Source organism: Pecten maximus, chromosome 12 (genome assembly GCF_902652985.1).
Source record: "Pecten maximus chromosome 12, xPecMax1.1, whole genome shotgun sequence".
NCBI lineage: Eukaryota > Metazoa > Mollusca > Bivalvia > Pectinida > Pectinidae > Pecten > Pecten maximus.
The window spans coordinates 40,730,791-40,744,267 of NC_047026.1; the positions used below are offsets into that span (position 1 = coordinate 40,730,791).

Genomic DNA, 13,477 nt, shown 5'->3' on the forward strand with positions numbered 1-13,477 from the left:
ACTGGACCCCCCCCTTTCAAAAATCCTTGATCCGCGCCTATCAGATATAACTTTGAATGCATCAATGAATTTGTGCAATTTACTCTCTAGAAAACGATCCTGAATGATTTCAAATGGGCTATATTCATTTTCCGTCGGGGGGGGTCTGCTGGGGGCCTTGGTCCCCAGACCCCTCGCCAAAAAACTGTCGCTCGCATTATCACTTAATTACTGGATCCCCCCTTTCAAAAATCCTGGATCCGCGCCTGTGTTGAGTATTGTTTGTTAGTTATAGTGGGAGTTACTAAAGATATTTAATTAGTACATTGTTCAGGTTCTTAATTTCAATGGCTGTGTAGACACAAAGTCTGCCAAAAAGTATATCCATAATGCATTTTTATTGATATCCACAAATGAGTTGAGTTATGTGGATAACCACGAATAAGTTATGGACCTGCTGGCACGGATTAAAAAAATGAAATGAAAAATGGTCCCCTTAGGCATTTTTTAAAAATTATTATTATTCAATATGAGAAAGATTCTTATGGTACTTATCAAGAAATAGTAATACCATGCAAAAGATTGTTTACAGATGGACGGACGGGAAGATAACAGATGGACAGATGGGAAGAAGCTATGAAAAAGAAGACCAAATTAAAAAGTCTTTTAAAACTTGAAAAAAAATGCACTGCACAATGTTTTATGTAATGTGGATTGATCATACTTTTATTCTTTCAAAGGTAAATCAATAAAATATTAAAAACGGCACTTCTGGAATATCCACAATAAAATATTAAAACGGCACTTCTGGAATATCCGGAATTTTGGTCCTAGTTTTCTTTGTCGTTTTCTACATTAGTCATAGATTGAAGCTTCCGTTCTCAAGAAGGGAAAAATGGCTCAGGCTCCGCAGAGTATACCGGCTTTATATGCTGAATTGAAGAAGTTTGGACAGAATCAGGAATTTGAAAGAGCGCTGAAATTTGCGAACAAGAGTAACTATATGTTTTTTTTACCGTTTTTAATCACAAAGTATCAATTTGCATGCTATAATTCATAGACTAAACCTAGGCTGATGTGCCGATGTGGCAGTTCAACATATGGCTACCAATGGAGTTTTATGTAGCTGGTAGAATCAATAGATATAATTAAGTATGCTTGGAATTAAATCATTGATGAACGGTCAATCAGATAATTTGATAAATAATTCGTTCAAAAAATAAGTAGAAGATCAGTGACGAAGTCCTCATCACTGCTACACATGATTTAGTATTACCTATTAATTACCCGACTTCTGCCAGACCGGCCCTACTCAGGACAGTACACACAAAACATCAATAAATTATAACCATGAATGAAGTCATGTTTAGTGATTAAAAAAGTCGAAAATACAAAGAAATTATAGTAAGATTCAATTTTGCGGAAGTACTTTTGACCCAAATGTGTAGTAGCTATATATATATAGCAGATTTACTGTAGAACTCTGAAGTCTAAAAGTGATTACTGATCAAAGTAATATAATAACTTTGTGAAAATAACCAAAACATACATAGGATTGTGACTTGTGAGATCACAACCAGTCTGCTACTATATTACTTTGTATTGTAAAATTATACTCCTTCATTGTAATATTTGCTCATAACTATAAGATTCAGTTAAAAGTCAACCATATTTTATATATACTTGACGAACTATTAAAAAGGAAAAAAGGTCTAGTGTACATATGCATGTGTTGTTTTATGTATAGCTGGACATACAGATACAGAAAGTTTATTTAAAGTTAAACATGATTAACAAGCTGGCCTGTATGAATAGATGTCTAAGATGGGCTGATTTAACTATGCGCATGCCCACATCAGGGGTTTATACATGAACATATATTCTGACTGTGTATCACATGGCCAATATTTCAAGTAACCATCAAATAAAATATAAGTAATCATCATAACATCAAATTCTTGTATTAAATAACCAAGTTACAATGTAGTACTGTAACTAGTCTATCATAACAGTGTTTTGGAATATCAAACACGTCACACTTTGTCTATTACTATCAATCCCTTGTTTCTGATTGTACAGTGTTGAGTGTTGGCAAGCGTATTTATTCAAAATGAAGGAGGCTTCCAAAAATGTTCAGAAGATGAACACCTTCTTCAAACTCAAATGAGAAGAATCAGCGACTGAAAACCAATCTAATGTAATTAGATCTAGAAAACCATCTGCTGTAACATTACACAGCCACAGACACGGGGCAAAGTAGGACATATATAATATGTTCAGACTGAAAAACATCACAGAAAGTGCCAAATTACCTTGACATGGGATTAATTTCCCAGAAACTTCATAATGAACAGATTCATAGCTGTTGATGACCTCTAGCTCTCAATGGCATGACCTAAATTCTTTTGAATTTCCAAAAAGAACAGAAAAATATCTTTTATTTAAACAGGCAATTCTGTAAACTCTAGAACCAGATGAATACACATGTCTATTAAAAGTTTATATAGGAAAACATGTAGTATATAACAGCGTTATTAACAATAAAAATATTATTAAATTACTGTCCCCTGAAGAATGTATCAGGGCTCTGCCCTGGGCCTGAGACCTGGGCTTACACACTCCCATTGGTCTAGCTATGCCCATGCATGTCCAACTGCCAATGTTTTCAGGGGAGCTGTACATAATTATATAATATGTGGAAATAAAAGTATTCTTAACATCCTAGAAAAGTTATCGTCTTTATTATAATCTAAAAGTCGTCAATATATGTTTTGACGTCTAGGCGGTTGACGTCGTCATCAAGACCTTATTTCATTTTCTGCCTATTATATGTTCACCACATACAAGGATCTCCTAGAAGATGACCACTATTTAAAGTGATTGAAGTATTGGTTATTTCTTATTGTTAGTTATTCCTCATAATTACATAAATGTTTAAATACAATATTAATTGGGTGACTGAAGACATGACTGACATTTCCTTATTTGGGTTTGTACTGATCAGGATACAGATATATCATATACAATGTACTTGTATTGTAAAAAGAAAAACCTCTACAGTTTTACAGGAAGATGCAGGAGAGAGTGCAGCTTTTCACTGTAAAATTGTGTGCCTCAGTAAACTGGACAAATTTGATGAGGCTTTGACAGCACTTCACAAAGGCAAGGCACATGCAAGGTAATGATTTGGCACTGTCTTACATACAGTTGTCTCCCTCTTTTACTTAACGACAGTGGAATTATCATATTGAGTTGTCTCCCTCTTTTACTTAACGACAGTGGAATTATCATACTGATCTGACACTAATTATCTCATGCAAGATAATAAGCCCACTTGTATCGAATTAAGTAATTAACAACAAAGTAATATTGTATTGTCCTTGGAGTCTAAGTATATTAGTATATTACAGAATAAGTAAGGAAATCATAAAAGGGTATGGAAATTTTGATCTTGAGATATTTTTGTAGAGGAAATGGATTGGGTTGGGATGAATGCTTAGATGATTAATTAAAAAAAGGTGTCCTTGAGTTTGAAGGTTCTGGGTTTGAAGCCCAATCTGATGTTTATATTTTTCTCTCCTTTTACATATACATATAAAAGTACTCACTGCTTTTCAGTCTGGGTTCAATACTAGATGTGATAAATAAAGGTTGTACATGTATATCCAGAATCATTGTGATTAATAGGTGTAACAACTAGAGATTAATATTTTACAGCGGTCTGAAGTTTGAGAAAGCGTACTGCGAGTACCGTCTGAACCGTACAATGGAGGCCCTTACAACTCTGAGAAGTGTGGAGAAACCAGATAACAGGACCAACGAACTACTGGCACAAGTGGTATGGCTATATCAGCCTTAGGCTGAGATGAAGACCTAGTTGTGTGTGGGAAGTAGAGAAATTTCACCCATTGTATAGCAGTAATTTCTCGACTCTAGGCTTTTTTTCCTTAATTCTTAAGTTGGAACTTCTCACTGATTATATCTATTATTTAGAAATGATTTCCATATACATGTACTGTATTCAACCACCTAATCAGTACACCTGCCCCTATAAGCACACCTACCCCTATAAACACACCTACCCCTATAAACACACCTACCCCTATAAGCACAGCCCAAACTTTCAGGAAAGAAGGATAGATGTGCTGATTAAACATACAAAAAGTTACTTACTTGACTGATCTGCCAATATAACCCAGTCTCAACTGTAGATTGTTTTTACTACATAAAGGTATGCAAATGAAAACAAGTTATTTTTTTCATCAAAACTTCAGAAGGAAATTTTTCTCTGTTCATCATTTTATTAAGCACATATCTTTGTGTTTGTAAGCACACAGATTATTAGGTCGAATACAGTATTGAATAAAATGCAGTGGTCAAAACCTCATGTTACTACTTTGGTTAAAGAATTGGTGTTTCACCCTAGCTTTAAGTTTGGTTACCAACTATGTATTGTGTTTTAGCTTTACAGAATGGAAAACTATGAGGAGTGCTACCAACTTTATAGGAATCTTATTCAGAATTCTGAGGTATGTGTACTTGTTTGAATCATTTTTGATTTAAAGTCATTTGTAAATATTTGAAAAGTAAAAAAAAGAAAGGAAAAGTTTTTATTTTGATTAAAGCTGAACAATCAAGAAAATAAAATATGTCAGATCACTAACTTGTCAAGTATTCTAGATAACAGGCACGGAATGTTTAAGTACTAGTCTATGCTGTGATGTTTTAGGACGAGTATGACGAGGAAAGGGAGACAAATTTGTCTGCAGTACTTGCCTCTTGTCAATTGTGGGATGAAGTAGACATGGTGAGTTCTCGAAAAAAAATGAAATCATATATATCACATTATTTTATCACATGTTTTATGACTAATTATACATCAGTAATATATTCATGTAACAGTGATACTGAAAATGTTCCAAAAAGGATATTTTCATTTGTCTCCCTCCTTTTCTAACAAGAGTTTATAATCAGAATTTCTTAATCTTATCAAGAATGATGATTTGGAGAATCATTTATATTGATACCACTGGTTGTAATGAATTATCGAACCAATTGATGGTTTATAAGGGAGATAATCCTGTTATGATGAATTGAACTGCTGTCAGCCATGCAAGGTTAAATCTAACATAGAAAGAATTTTTGAAATTTATTGTGTACCTAGCAATCTTTTTTATTTTCCCATTTAACCAAGTTGATTCAGATTATTTAAATTCTCATCACAAATACTGTTGATAGTACCGGTAATATTTTGACAGGATGATCCAGGCCTTCAGGAAGAATCCTATGAAATGTGTTATAACATGGCATGTTATCTCATCGGCCGTAAAGATTTCAAGGGTGCAGAGAAAAAACTTAGAAAGGCAGAAGGTGAATACTGTATACATCATCACAAAGACCATATGCTTTTCTCTTTATTTTTAAGATATAAATAAAAATATATAACATTTTTTTTAAAGTTTAACCTTTCATTTACACATTTCCTTATACAGGAAATTCTATATGGTTTTTTTTTAGTCTTTATGCCAAGATATCAAATTCACAGTTGTGGTTTTATAATTGTTATACATTTGGTGTTCAAACTAATGGGACATTATAATATTGATTATATTCAGCTGTTTTGTTAATAGTTTCATAAGAAGTTCAAATGCTGTGCAATATTGGATAAAACCAACAATCTGAACAATTGCGTTATAAAATTTCACTTTAAATCAAATTTCTCAGATTTCTTGATGAAACATTTTACTTAATTTTCAAAGCTTCATATTGTTTGATTACTTACCCTGGATGATTTTTATATAATCGTCAAATTTTGACAGATGTACATATTATTGAATACCGTCTGCGCCTGTCACCAAAACCATTAAATAGAGTCAGTTCAGCGGGTTATAGATCTGTTTGTGGTGCTCTTGTTCTCATGAGGAGTCAGTCAAGCGACAGAAATTAACCTAGTAAAGTTTAGATTTCATTCTCTGCCTTTCTACAATCTGATAAAATATTTAGAAAGAATTAACATTAATATCACAGCCATTTTGTTTTTTAGTGTACTGCAGGAAAATGTTTGAGGACGATACAGAAGTGACAGAGGAAGAAATAGAGGATGAACTGGCCATTATAAGGTACGATCGGTCTAGGAATAGGAAATAGAGGATGAACTGGCCATTATAAGGTACGATCGGTCTAGGAATAGGAAATAGAGGATGAACTGGCTGTTATAAGGTAGATCGGTCTAGGAATAGGAAATACAGGACGAACTGGCCATTATAAGGTACGATCGGTCTAGGAATAGGAAATAGAGGATGAACTGGCCATTATAAGGTACGATCTGTCTAGGAATAGGAAATACAGGATGCACTGGCCAATATAAGGTACAATCTGTCTAGGAATAGGAAATAGAGGATGAACTGGCCATTATAAGGAACGATCGGTCTAGGAATAGGAAATAGAGGATGAACTGGCCATTATAAGGTACGATCTGTCTAGGAATAGGAAATGGAGAATGAACAGGCCATTATAAGGAACGATCGGTCTAGGAATAGGAAATACAGAATGCACTGGCGGTTATAAGGTAGGATCAGTCTAGGAATAGGAAATAGAGTATGAACTGGCCGTTACAAGGTACGATCAGTCTAGGAATAGGAAATAGAGGATGAACTGGCCGTTATAAGGTACGATCAGTCTAGGAATAGGAAATACAGGACGAACTGGCCATTATAAGGTACGATCGGTCTAGGAATAGGAAATAGAGATGAACTGGCCATTATAAGGTACGATCGGTCTAGGAATAGGAAATACAGGACAAACTGGCCATTATAAGGTACGATCGCTCTAGGAATAGGAAATACAGGACGAACTGGCCATTATAAGGTACGTTTGGTCTAGGAATAGGAAACAGAGGACGAACTGGCCATTATAAGGTACGTTTGGTCTAGGAATAGGAAATAGAGGATGAACTGGCCATTATAAGGTACGATCGGTCTAGGAATAGGAAATAGAGGTTGAACTGGCCATTATAGGGTATGATCGGTCTAGGAATAGGAAATACAGGATGAACTGGCCGTTATAAGGTACGATCGGTCTAGCAATAGGAAATAGAGTATGAACTGGCCGTTATAAGGTACGATCGGTCTAGGAATAGGAAATAAAGTATGAACTGGCCATTATAAGGTATGATCGGTCTAGGAATAGGAAATACAGGACGAACTGGCCGTTATAAGGTACGATCGGTCTAGGAATAGGAAATAGAGGACGAACTGGCCGTTATAAGGTATGATTGGTCTAGAAATAGGAAATACAGGATGAACTGGACATCATAAGTTACGATCGGTCTAAGAATAGGAAATAGAGAACGAACTGGCCAATATAAGGTACAATCAGTCTAGGAATAGGAAATAGAGGATGAACTGGCCGTTATAAGGTAGGATCAGTCTAGGAATAGGAAATAGAGGATGAACTGGCCATTATAAGGTACGATCGGTCTAGGAATAGGAAATAGAGATGAACTGGCCATTATAAGGTATGTTTGGTCTAGGAATAGGAAATACAGGATGAACTGGCCATTATAAGGTACGATCGGTCTAGGAATAGGAAATACAGGACGAACTGGCCGTTATATGTATAAGGTACGATCGGTCTAGGAATAGGAAATAGAGGACGAACTGGCCGTTATAAGGTATGATTGGTCTAGAAATAGGAAATACAGGATGAACTGGACATTATAAGTTACGATCGGTCTAAGAATAGGAAATAGAGAACGAACTGGCCATTATAAGGTACAATCGGTCTAGGAATAGGAAATAGAGGATGAACTGGCCGTTATAAGGTACGATCGGTCTAGGAATAGGAAATAGAGATGAACTGGCCATTATAAGGTATGTTTGGTCTAGGAATAGGAAATACAGGATGAACTGGCCATTATAAGGTACGATCGGTCTAGGAATAGGAAATAGAGGATGAACTGGCCATTATAAGGTACGATTGGTCTAGGAATAGGAAATAGAGGATGAACTGGCCAATATAAGGTACGATCGATCTAGGAATAGGAAATACAGGACGAACTGGCCATTATAAGGTATGATCGGTCTAGGAATAGGAAATAGAGATGAACTGGCCGTTATAAGGTACGATCAGTCTAAGAATAGGAAATAGAGTATGAACTGGCCGTTATAAGGTACGATCAGTCTAGGAATAGGAAATAGAGGATGAACTGGCCGTTATAAGGTACGATTGGTCTAGGAATAGGAAATAAAGGATGAACTGGCCATTATAAGGTACGATCGGTCTAGGGATAGGAAATAGAGGATGAACTAGCTGTTATAAGGTAGGATCGGTCTAGGAATAGGAAATACAGGATGAACTGGCCGTTATAAGGTACGATCGGTCTAGGAATAGGAAATACAGGACGAACTGGCCATTATAAGGTACGATCGGTCTAGGAATAGGAAATACAGGATGAACTGGCGGTTATAAGGTATGATCGGTCTAGGAATAGGAAATAGAGTATGAACTGGCCATTATAAGGTACGATCGGTCTAGGAATAGGAAATACAGGATGAACTGGCCATTATAAGGTACGATCGGTCTAGGAATAGGAAATAGAGGATGAACTGGCCATTATAAGGTAGGATCAGTCTAGGAATAGGAAATAGAGGATGAACTGGCCATTATAAGGTACGATCGGTCTAAGAATAGGAAATAGAGTATGAACTGGCCGTTATAAGGTACGATCAGTCTAGGAATAGGAAATAGAGGATGAACTGGCCGTTATAAGGTACGATTGGTCTAGGAATAGGAAATAAAGGATGAACTGGCCATTATAAGGTACGATCGGTCTAGGGATAGGAAATAGAGGATGAACTAGCTGTTATAAGGTAGGATCGGTCTAGGAATAGGAAATACAGGATGAACTGGCCAATATAAGGTACGATCGGTCTAGGAATAGGAAATACGGGACGAACTGGCCATTATAAGGTACGATCGGTCTAGGAATAGGAAATACAGGATGAACTGGCGGTTATAAGGTATGATCGGTCTAGGAATAGGAAATAGAGTATGAACTGGCCATTATAAGGTACGATCGGTCTAGGAATAGGAAATACAGGATGAACTGGCCATTATAAGGTACGATCGGTCTAGGAATAGGAAATAGAGGATGAACTGGCCATTATAAGGTAGGATCAGTCTAGGAATAGGAAATAGAGGATGAACTGGCCATTATAAGGTACGATCGGTCTAGGAATAGGAAATAGAGTATGAACTGGCCATTATAAGGTAGGATTGGTCTAGGAATAGGAAATATAGGATGAATTGGCTGTTATAAGGTACGATCGGTCTAGGAATAGGAAATAGAGGACGAACTGGCCATTATAAGGTACGATCAGTCTAGGAATAGGAAATACAGGACGAACTGGCCATTATAAGGTACGATCGGTCTAGGAATAGGAAATAGAGGACGAACTGGCCATTATAAGGTACGATCGGTCTAGGAATAGGAAACAGAGGACGAACTGGCCATTATAAGGTACGTTTGGTCTAGGAATAGGAAATAGAGGATGAACTGGCCATTATAAGGTACGATCGGTCTAGGAATAGGAAATAGAGGTTGAACTGGCCATTATAGGGTATGATCGGTCTAGGAATAGGAAATAGAGGACGAACTGGCCGTTATAAGGTACGATCGGTCTAGGAATAGGAAATAGAGATGAACTGGCCATTATAAGGTACGATCGGTCTAGGAATAGGAAATAAAGTATGAACTGGCCATTATAAGGTATGATCGGTCTAGGAATAGGAAATACAGGACGAACTGGCCGTTATAAGGTACGATCGGTCTAGGAATAGGAAATAGAGGACGAACTGGCCGTTATAAGGTATGATTGGTCTAGAAATAGGAAATACAAGATGAACTGGCCATTATAAGGTAGGATCGGTCTAGGAATAGGAAATATAGGATGAAATGGCTGTTATAAGGTACGATCGGTCTAGGAATAGGAAATAGAGGATGAACTGGCCATTATAAGGTATGATCGGTCTAGGAATAGGAAATAGAGGATGAACTGGCCATTATAAGGTACGATCGGTCTAGGAATAGGAAATAGAGGATGAACTGGCCATTATAAGGTACGATCGGTCTAGGAATAGGAAATAGAGGATGAACTGGCCATTATAAGGTACGGTCAGTCTAGGAATAGGAACTCTTGCAATAATCAAAAATGTTTGATTGTCAAACCTTTGTCTTTGATAGGAGTTGTGTTTAGCTCACATGGCATGAAGTACCAGTGAGCTTATGGTATGGTGCAGGAGTGGTCGTCCATCATAAAAGCTGCCATGAATCATTACTGATGCATTAATCTGTGTTAACCTATCATAAATTTATCCACAAATTTATTACCTTTTTCACCTTTGTGCATTTTCTGAAGAATGGAGTAAAAGGTATAATTATGAGGCTTGTTGAGATACAAATAAAAATTGGAACGAGCTCGTTTTCAAGTCTGAAACACTGGTATTATTTAAACATTGAAACCTTCCAAAAATATTAAAGTTTGGCCACCTGATTTACCTCTGAACTACTATGATTTCTGTTACAGGGTACAGTTGGCTTTTGTCCTACAGAAACTACAGCGAACAGAGGAAGCTCTCAGTATCTACAATCAGGTGATGAAGCACAAGTATGTATAACTATACAGTAAATATACCGGGGTGTTTAAAATGGTTTGTATAACATAAAGAGATTGTCAATATTGTGTTATTTTACAAAGCTTTATCAAGTGGATTGGTTTTGTATGATTGTTTAAGTCCAACTTGCGTTCATCTGTATTAACAGATCACCTGTACAAAGAGACCCCTGTATTAAGAGATCACCTGTACAAAGAGACCCCTGTATTAAGAGATCACCTGTACAAAGAGACCCCTGTATTAAGAGATCACCTGTACAAAGAAACCCCTGTATTAACAGATCACCTGTACAAAGAGAACCCTGTATTAAGAGATCACCTGTACAAAGAGACCCCTGTATTAACAGATCACCTGTACAAAGAGACCCTGTATTAACAGATCAACTGTACAAAGAGACCCTGTATTAAGAGATCACCTGTACAAAGAGAACCCTGTATTAACAGATCACCTGTACAAAGAGAACCGTGTATTAAGAGATCACCTGTACAAAGAGAACCCTGTATTAACAGATCACCTGTACAAAGAGAACCCTGTATTAACAGATCACCTGTACAAAGAGACCCCTGTATTAAGAGATCACCTGTACAAAGAGAACCCTGTATTAAGAGATCACCTGTACAAAGAGACCCCTGTATTAAGAGATCACCTGTACAAAGAGAACCCTGTATTAACAGATCACCTGTACAAAGAGAACCCTGTATTAAGAGATCACCTGTACAAAGAGAACCCTGTATTAACAGATCAACTGTACAAAGAGACCCTGTATTAAGATATCACCTGTACAAAGAGAACCCTGTATTAACAGATCACCTGTACAAAGAGAACCGTGTATTAAGAGATCACCTGTACAAAGAGAACCCTGTATTAACAGATCACCTGTACAAAGAGACCCCTGTATTAAGAGATCACCTGTACAAAGAGAACCCTGTATTAAGAGATCACCTGTACAAAGAGACCCCTGTATTAAGAGATCACCTGTACAAAGAGAACCCTGTATTAACAGATCATCTGTACTAAGAGAACCCTGTATTAACAGATCACCTGTACAAAGAGAATCCTGTATTAACAGATCACCTGTACAAAGAGAACCGTGTATTAACAGATCACCTGTACAAAGAGAACCGTGTATTAACAGATCACCTGTACAAAGAGAACCGTGTATTAACAGATCACCTGTACAAAGAGACCCTGTGTGACCACCTATATCAAATGATTACTTCTATAGGCTTCATAAGGGTGATGTCTGTATACAGATTTGAATGTTATGGTTGAATGATTTCACTCGGTTCACTGTACATTTTAACAAGTACATTATATGTATATAGTTCACCCCAGGGTACTTTAGACAAAATATTAACCAAATTCTTTCAGTCCTACAGAAGAAGAAGGATTTTGAAGAATTTGCTGTATTTTCCTAATTGGGCCATGCCACTCACACCGCTTCTGGTCAGACCCTCTGTATTTATACAAAATTAGTCCCCCCTTCCCCCAAGGATACATCAGACCAAATATGGATCATATCCTTTCATTAGCTGCAGAAGAAGGAAGAATTATAAAGTTTATGTTTGACTTAATTATTTTTCAGACCTTCTGATGCAGGGATTTCAGCTGTTGCTTCAAACAACATTGTCACTCTTAATAAGGTGAGTTACTCAGGGAAGGTATAGATATTTTGAATCCTAGATATAAAGTAGAATCTGTGTTTTATGAGGTAAGGTAAACATGTGATGGAACTGAACCGTTGACAGGGTAACTGAAATCTGTTACAGCATCCTGTCTAGTGTTTGTTCATACCTAGTGTTTGGAGGTCCTGAGTTCGAGTCCCAGTCTGGTCTTGGCATTTCTCCTTTCCTACTAAGATCATATTATTAACTTTTGCTAAACGGGAATGATAGAACTGGCAGGTTGTCCCGAGATTATTCATACCTAGTGTTTGGAGGTCCTGAGTTCGAGTCCCAGTCTGGTAATTTTTCCTCTCCTATCACTAACTGATTACCAACGGTATTTGTCCGCTGTTAACATGATATGATAATAGAACATGTAGGTTATCCGAGATTAATCTGGTGTTTAGAGTTGATCACTAGAACGTCTAGCCAGAATCTTTAGGCAGATGTAAATATAGTACAGTATCTATAAATAACTTTGGCAATATTTCACAGCCTGAAAGATTCAAATATTTGTTTTGTTTTCATTGTAAAGAGCCTTTTATCTAAAATTCCGTACTACCACCCATGGATAATTAAAAAACAATTTTCAGATTTACAAATGGTCCACATGAACTGCTGATGGTTTCAATTTTAATTAATGATTAAAATGACTATGATCACAATTCAGGCTTTGGATCTGTTTTATTTGATTAACTATAACACTTTGTGCAGAATGGACTGTACACATTGAATCACAATAAAACTCACCATCCTTTGGTTTAAAAATAGAACCGTTGAATCACTGTGTGAACTAGTGCTGACCAATATAACTATGAAATACTAGCTCCTTGAAAGTCGAATATATATGATCCTCATCCTATCACTTATTACTTGCATTTATCCATTTTAGCCTGTAGTAATACATAATTGCTGTAGCAGCTTGATGAACCTGTAATAAAATACCAAAAAAATTGTTAGGATCTTTTCTTAACAACAAGCTCTATTTTTGTAGGATCAAAACGTGTTCGACTCAAAAAAGAAAATGAAATCTGCCACATCTGACAACCTGAAACACAAGCTGACTACCAGACAGAGGCAGAGTATCAACATTAACCAATGTCTGCTTCATCTACACACAAACCAGGTCAGTTCCTCTACCAAAGTCACCTATAATTTGT

The 13,477-nt window shown here is 36.6% G+C and overlaps 1 protein-coding gene across 1 annotated transcript in view; it reads left to right on the forward strand.

Moving 5' to 3' along the window:
- The first annotated feature begins 824 nt into the window (after positions 1–824).
- The window catches only part of LOC117340094 (signal recognition particle subunit SRP72-like), a 30,797-nt gene continuing 18,144 nt past the window's right edge, over positions 825–13,477 (forward strand). Inside the window, exons 1-10 of the mRNA XM_033901882.1 lie at positions 825–974; positions 3,040–3,157; positions 3,697–3,817; positions 4,443–4,508; positions 4,709–4,786; positions 5,238–5,349; positions 6,023–6,098; positions 10,566–10,646; positions 12,239–12,296; positions 13,312–13,443. Of these exons, the coding sequence (XP_033757773.1) occupies positions 875–974; positions 3,040–3,157; positions 3,697–3,817; positions 4,443–4,508; positions 4,709–4,786; positions 5,238–5,349; positions 6,023–6,098; positions 10,566–10,646; positions 12,239–12,296; positions 13,312–13,443 (942 nt within the window). The 5' untranslated portion in view covers positions 825–874. The remainder of the gene's footprint in view (positions 975–3,039; positions 3,158–3,696; positions 3,818–4,442; positions 4,509–4,708; positions 4,787–5,237; positions 5,350–6,022; positions 6,099–10,565; positions 10,647–12,238; positions 12,297–13,311; positions 13,444–13,477) is intronic.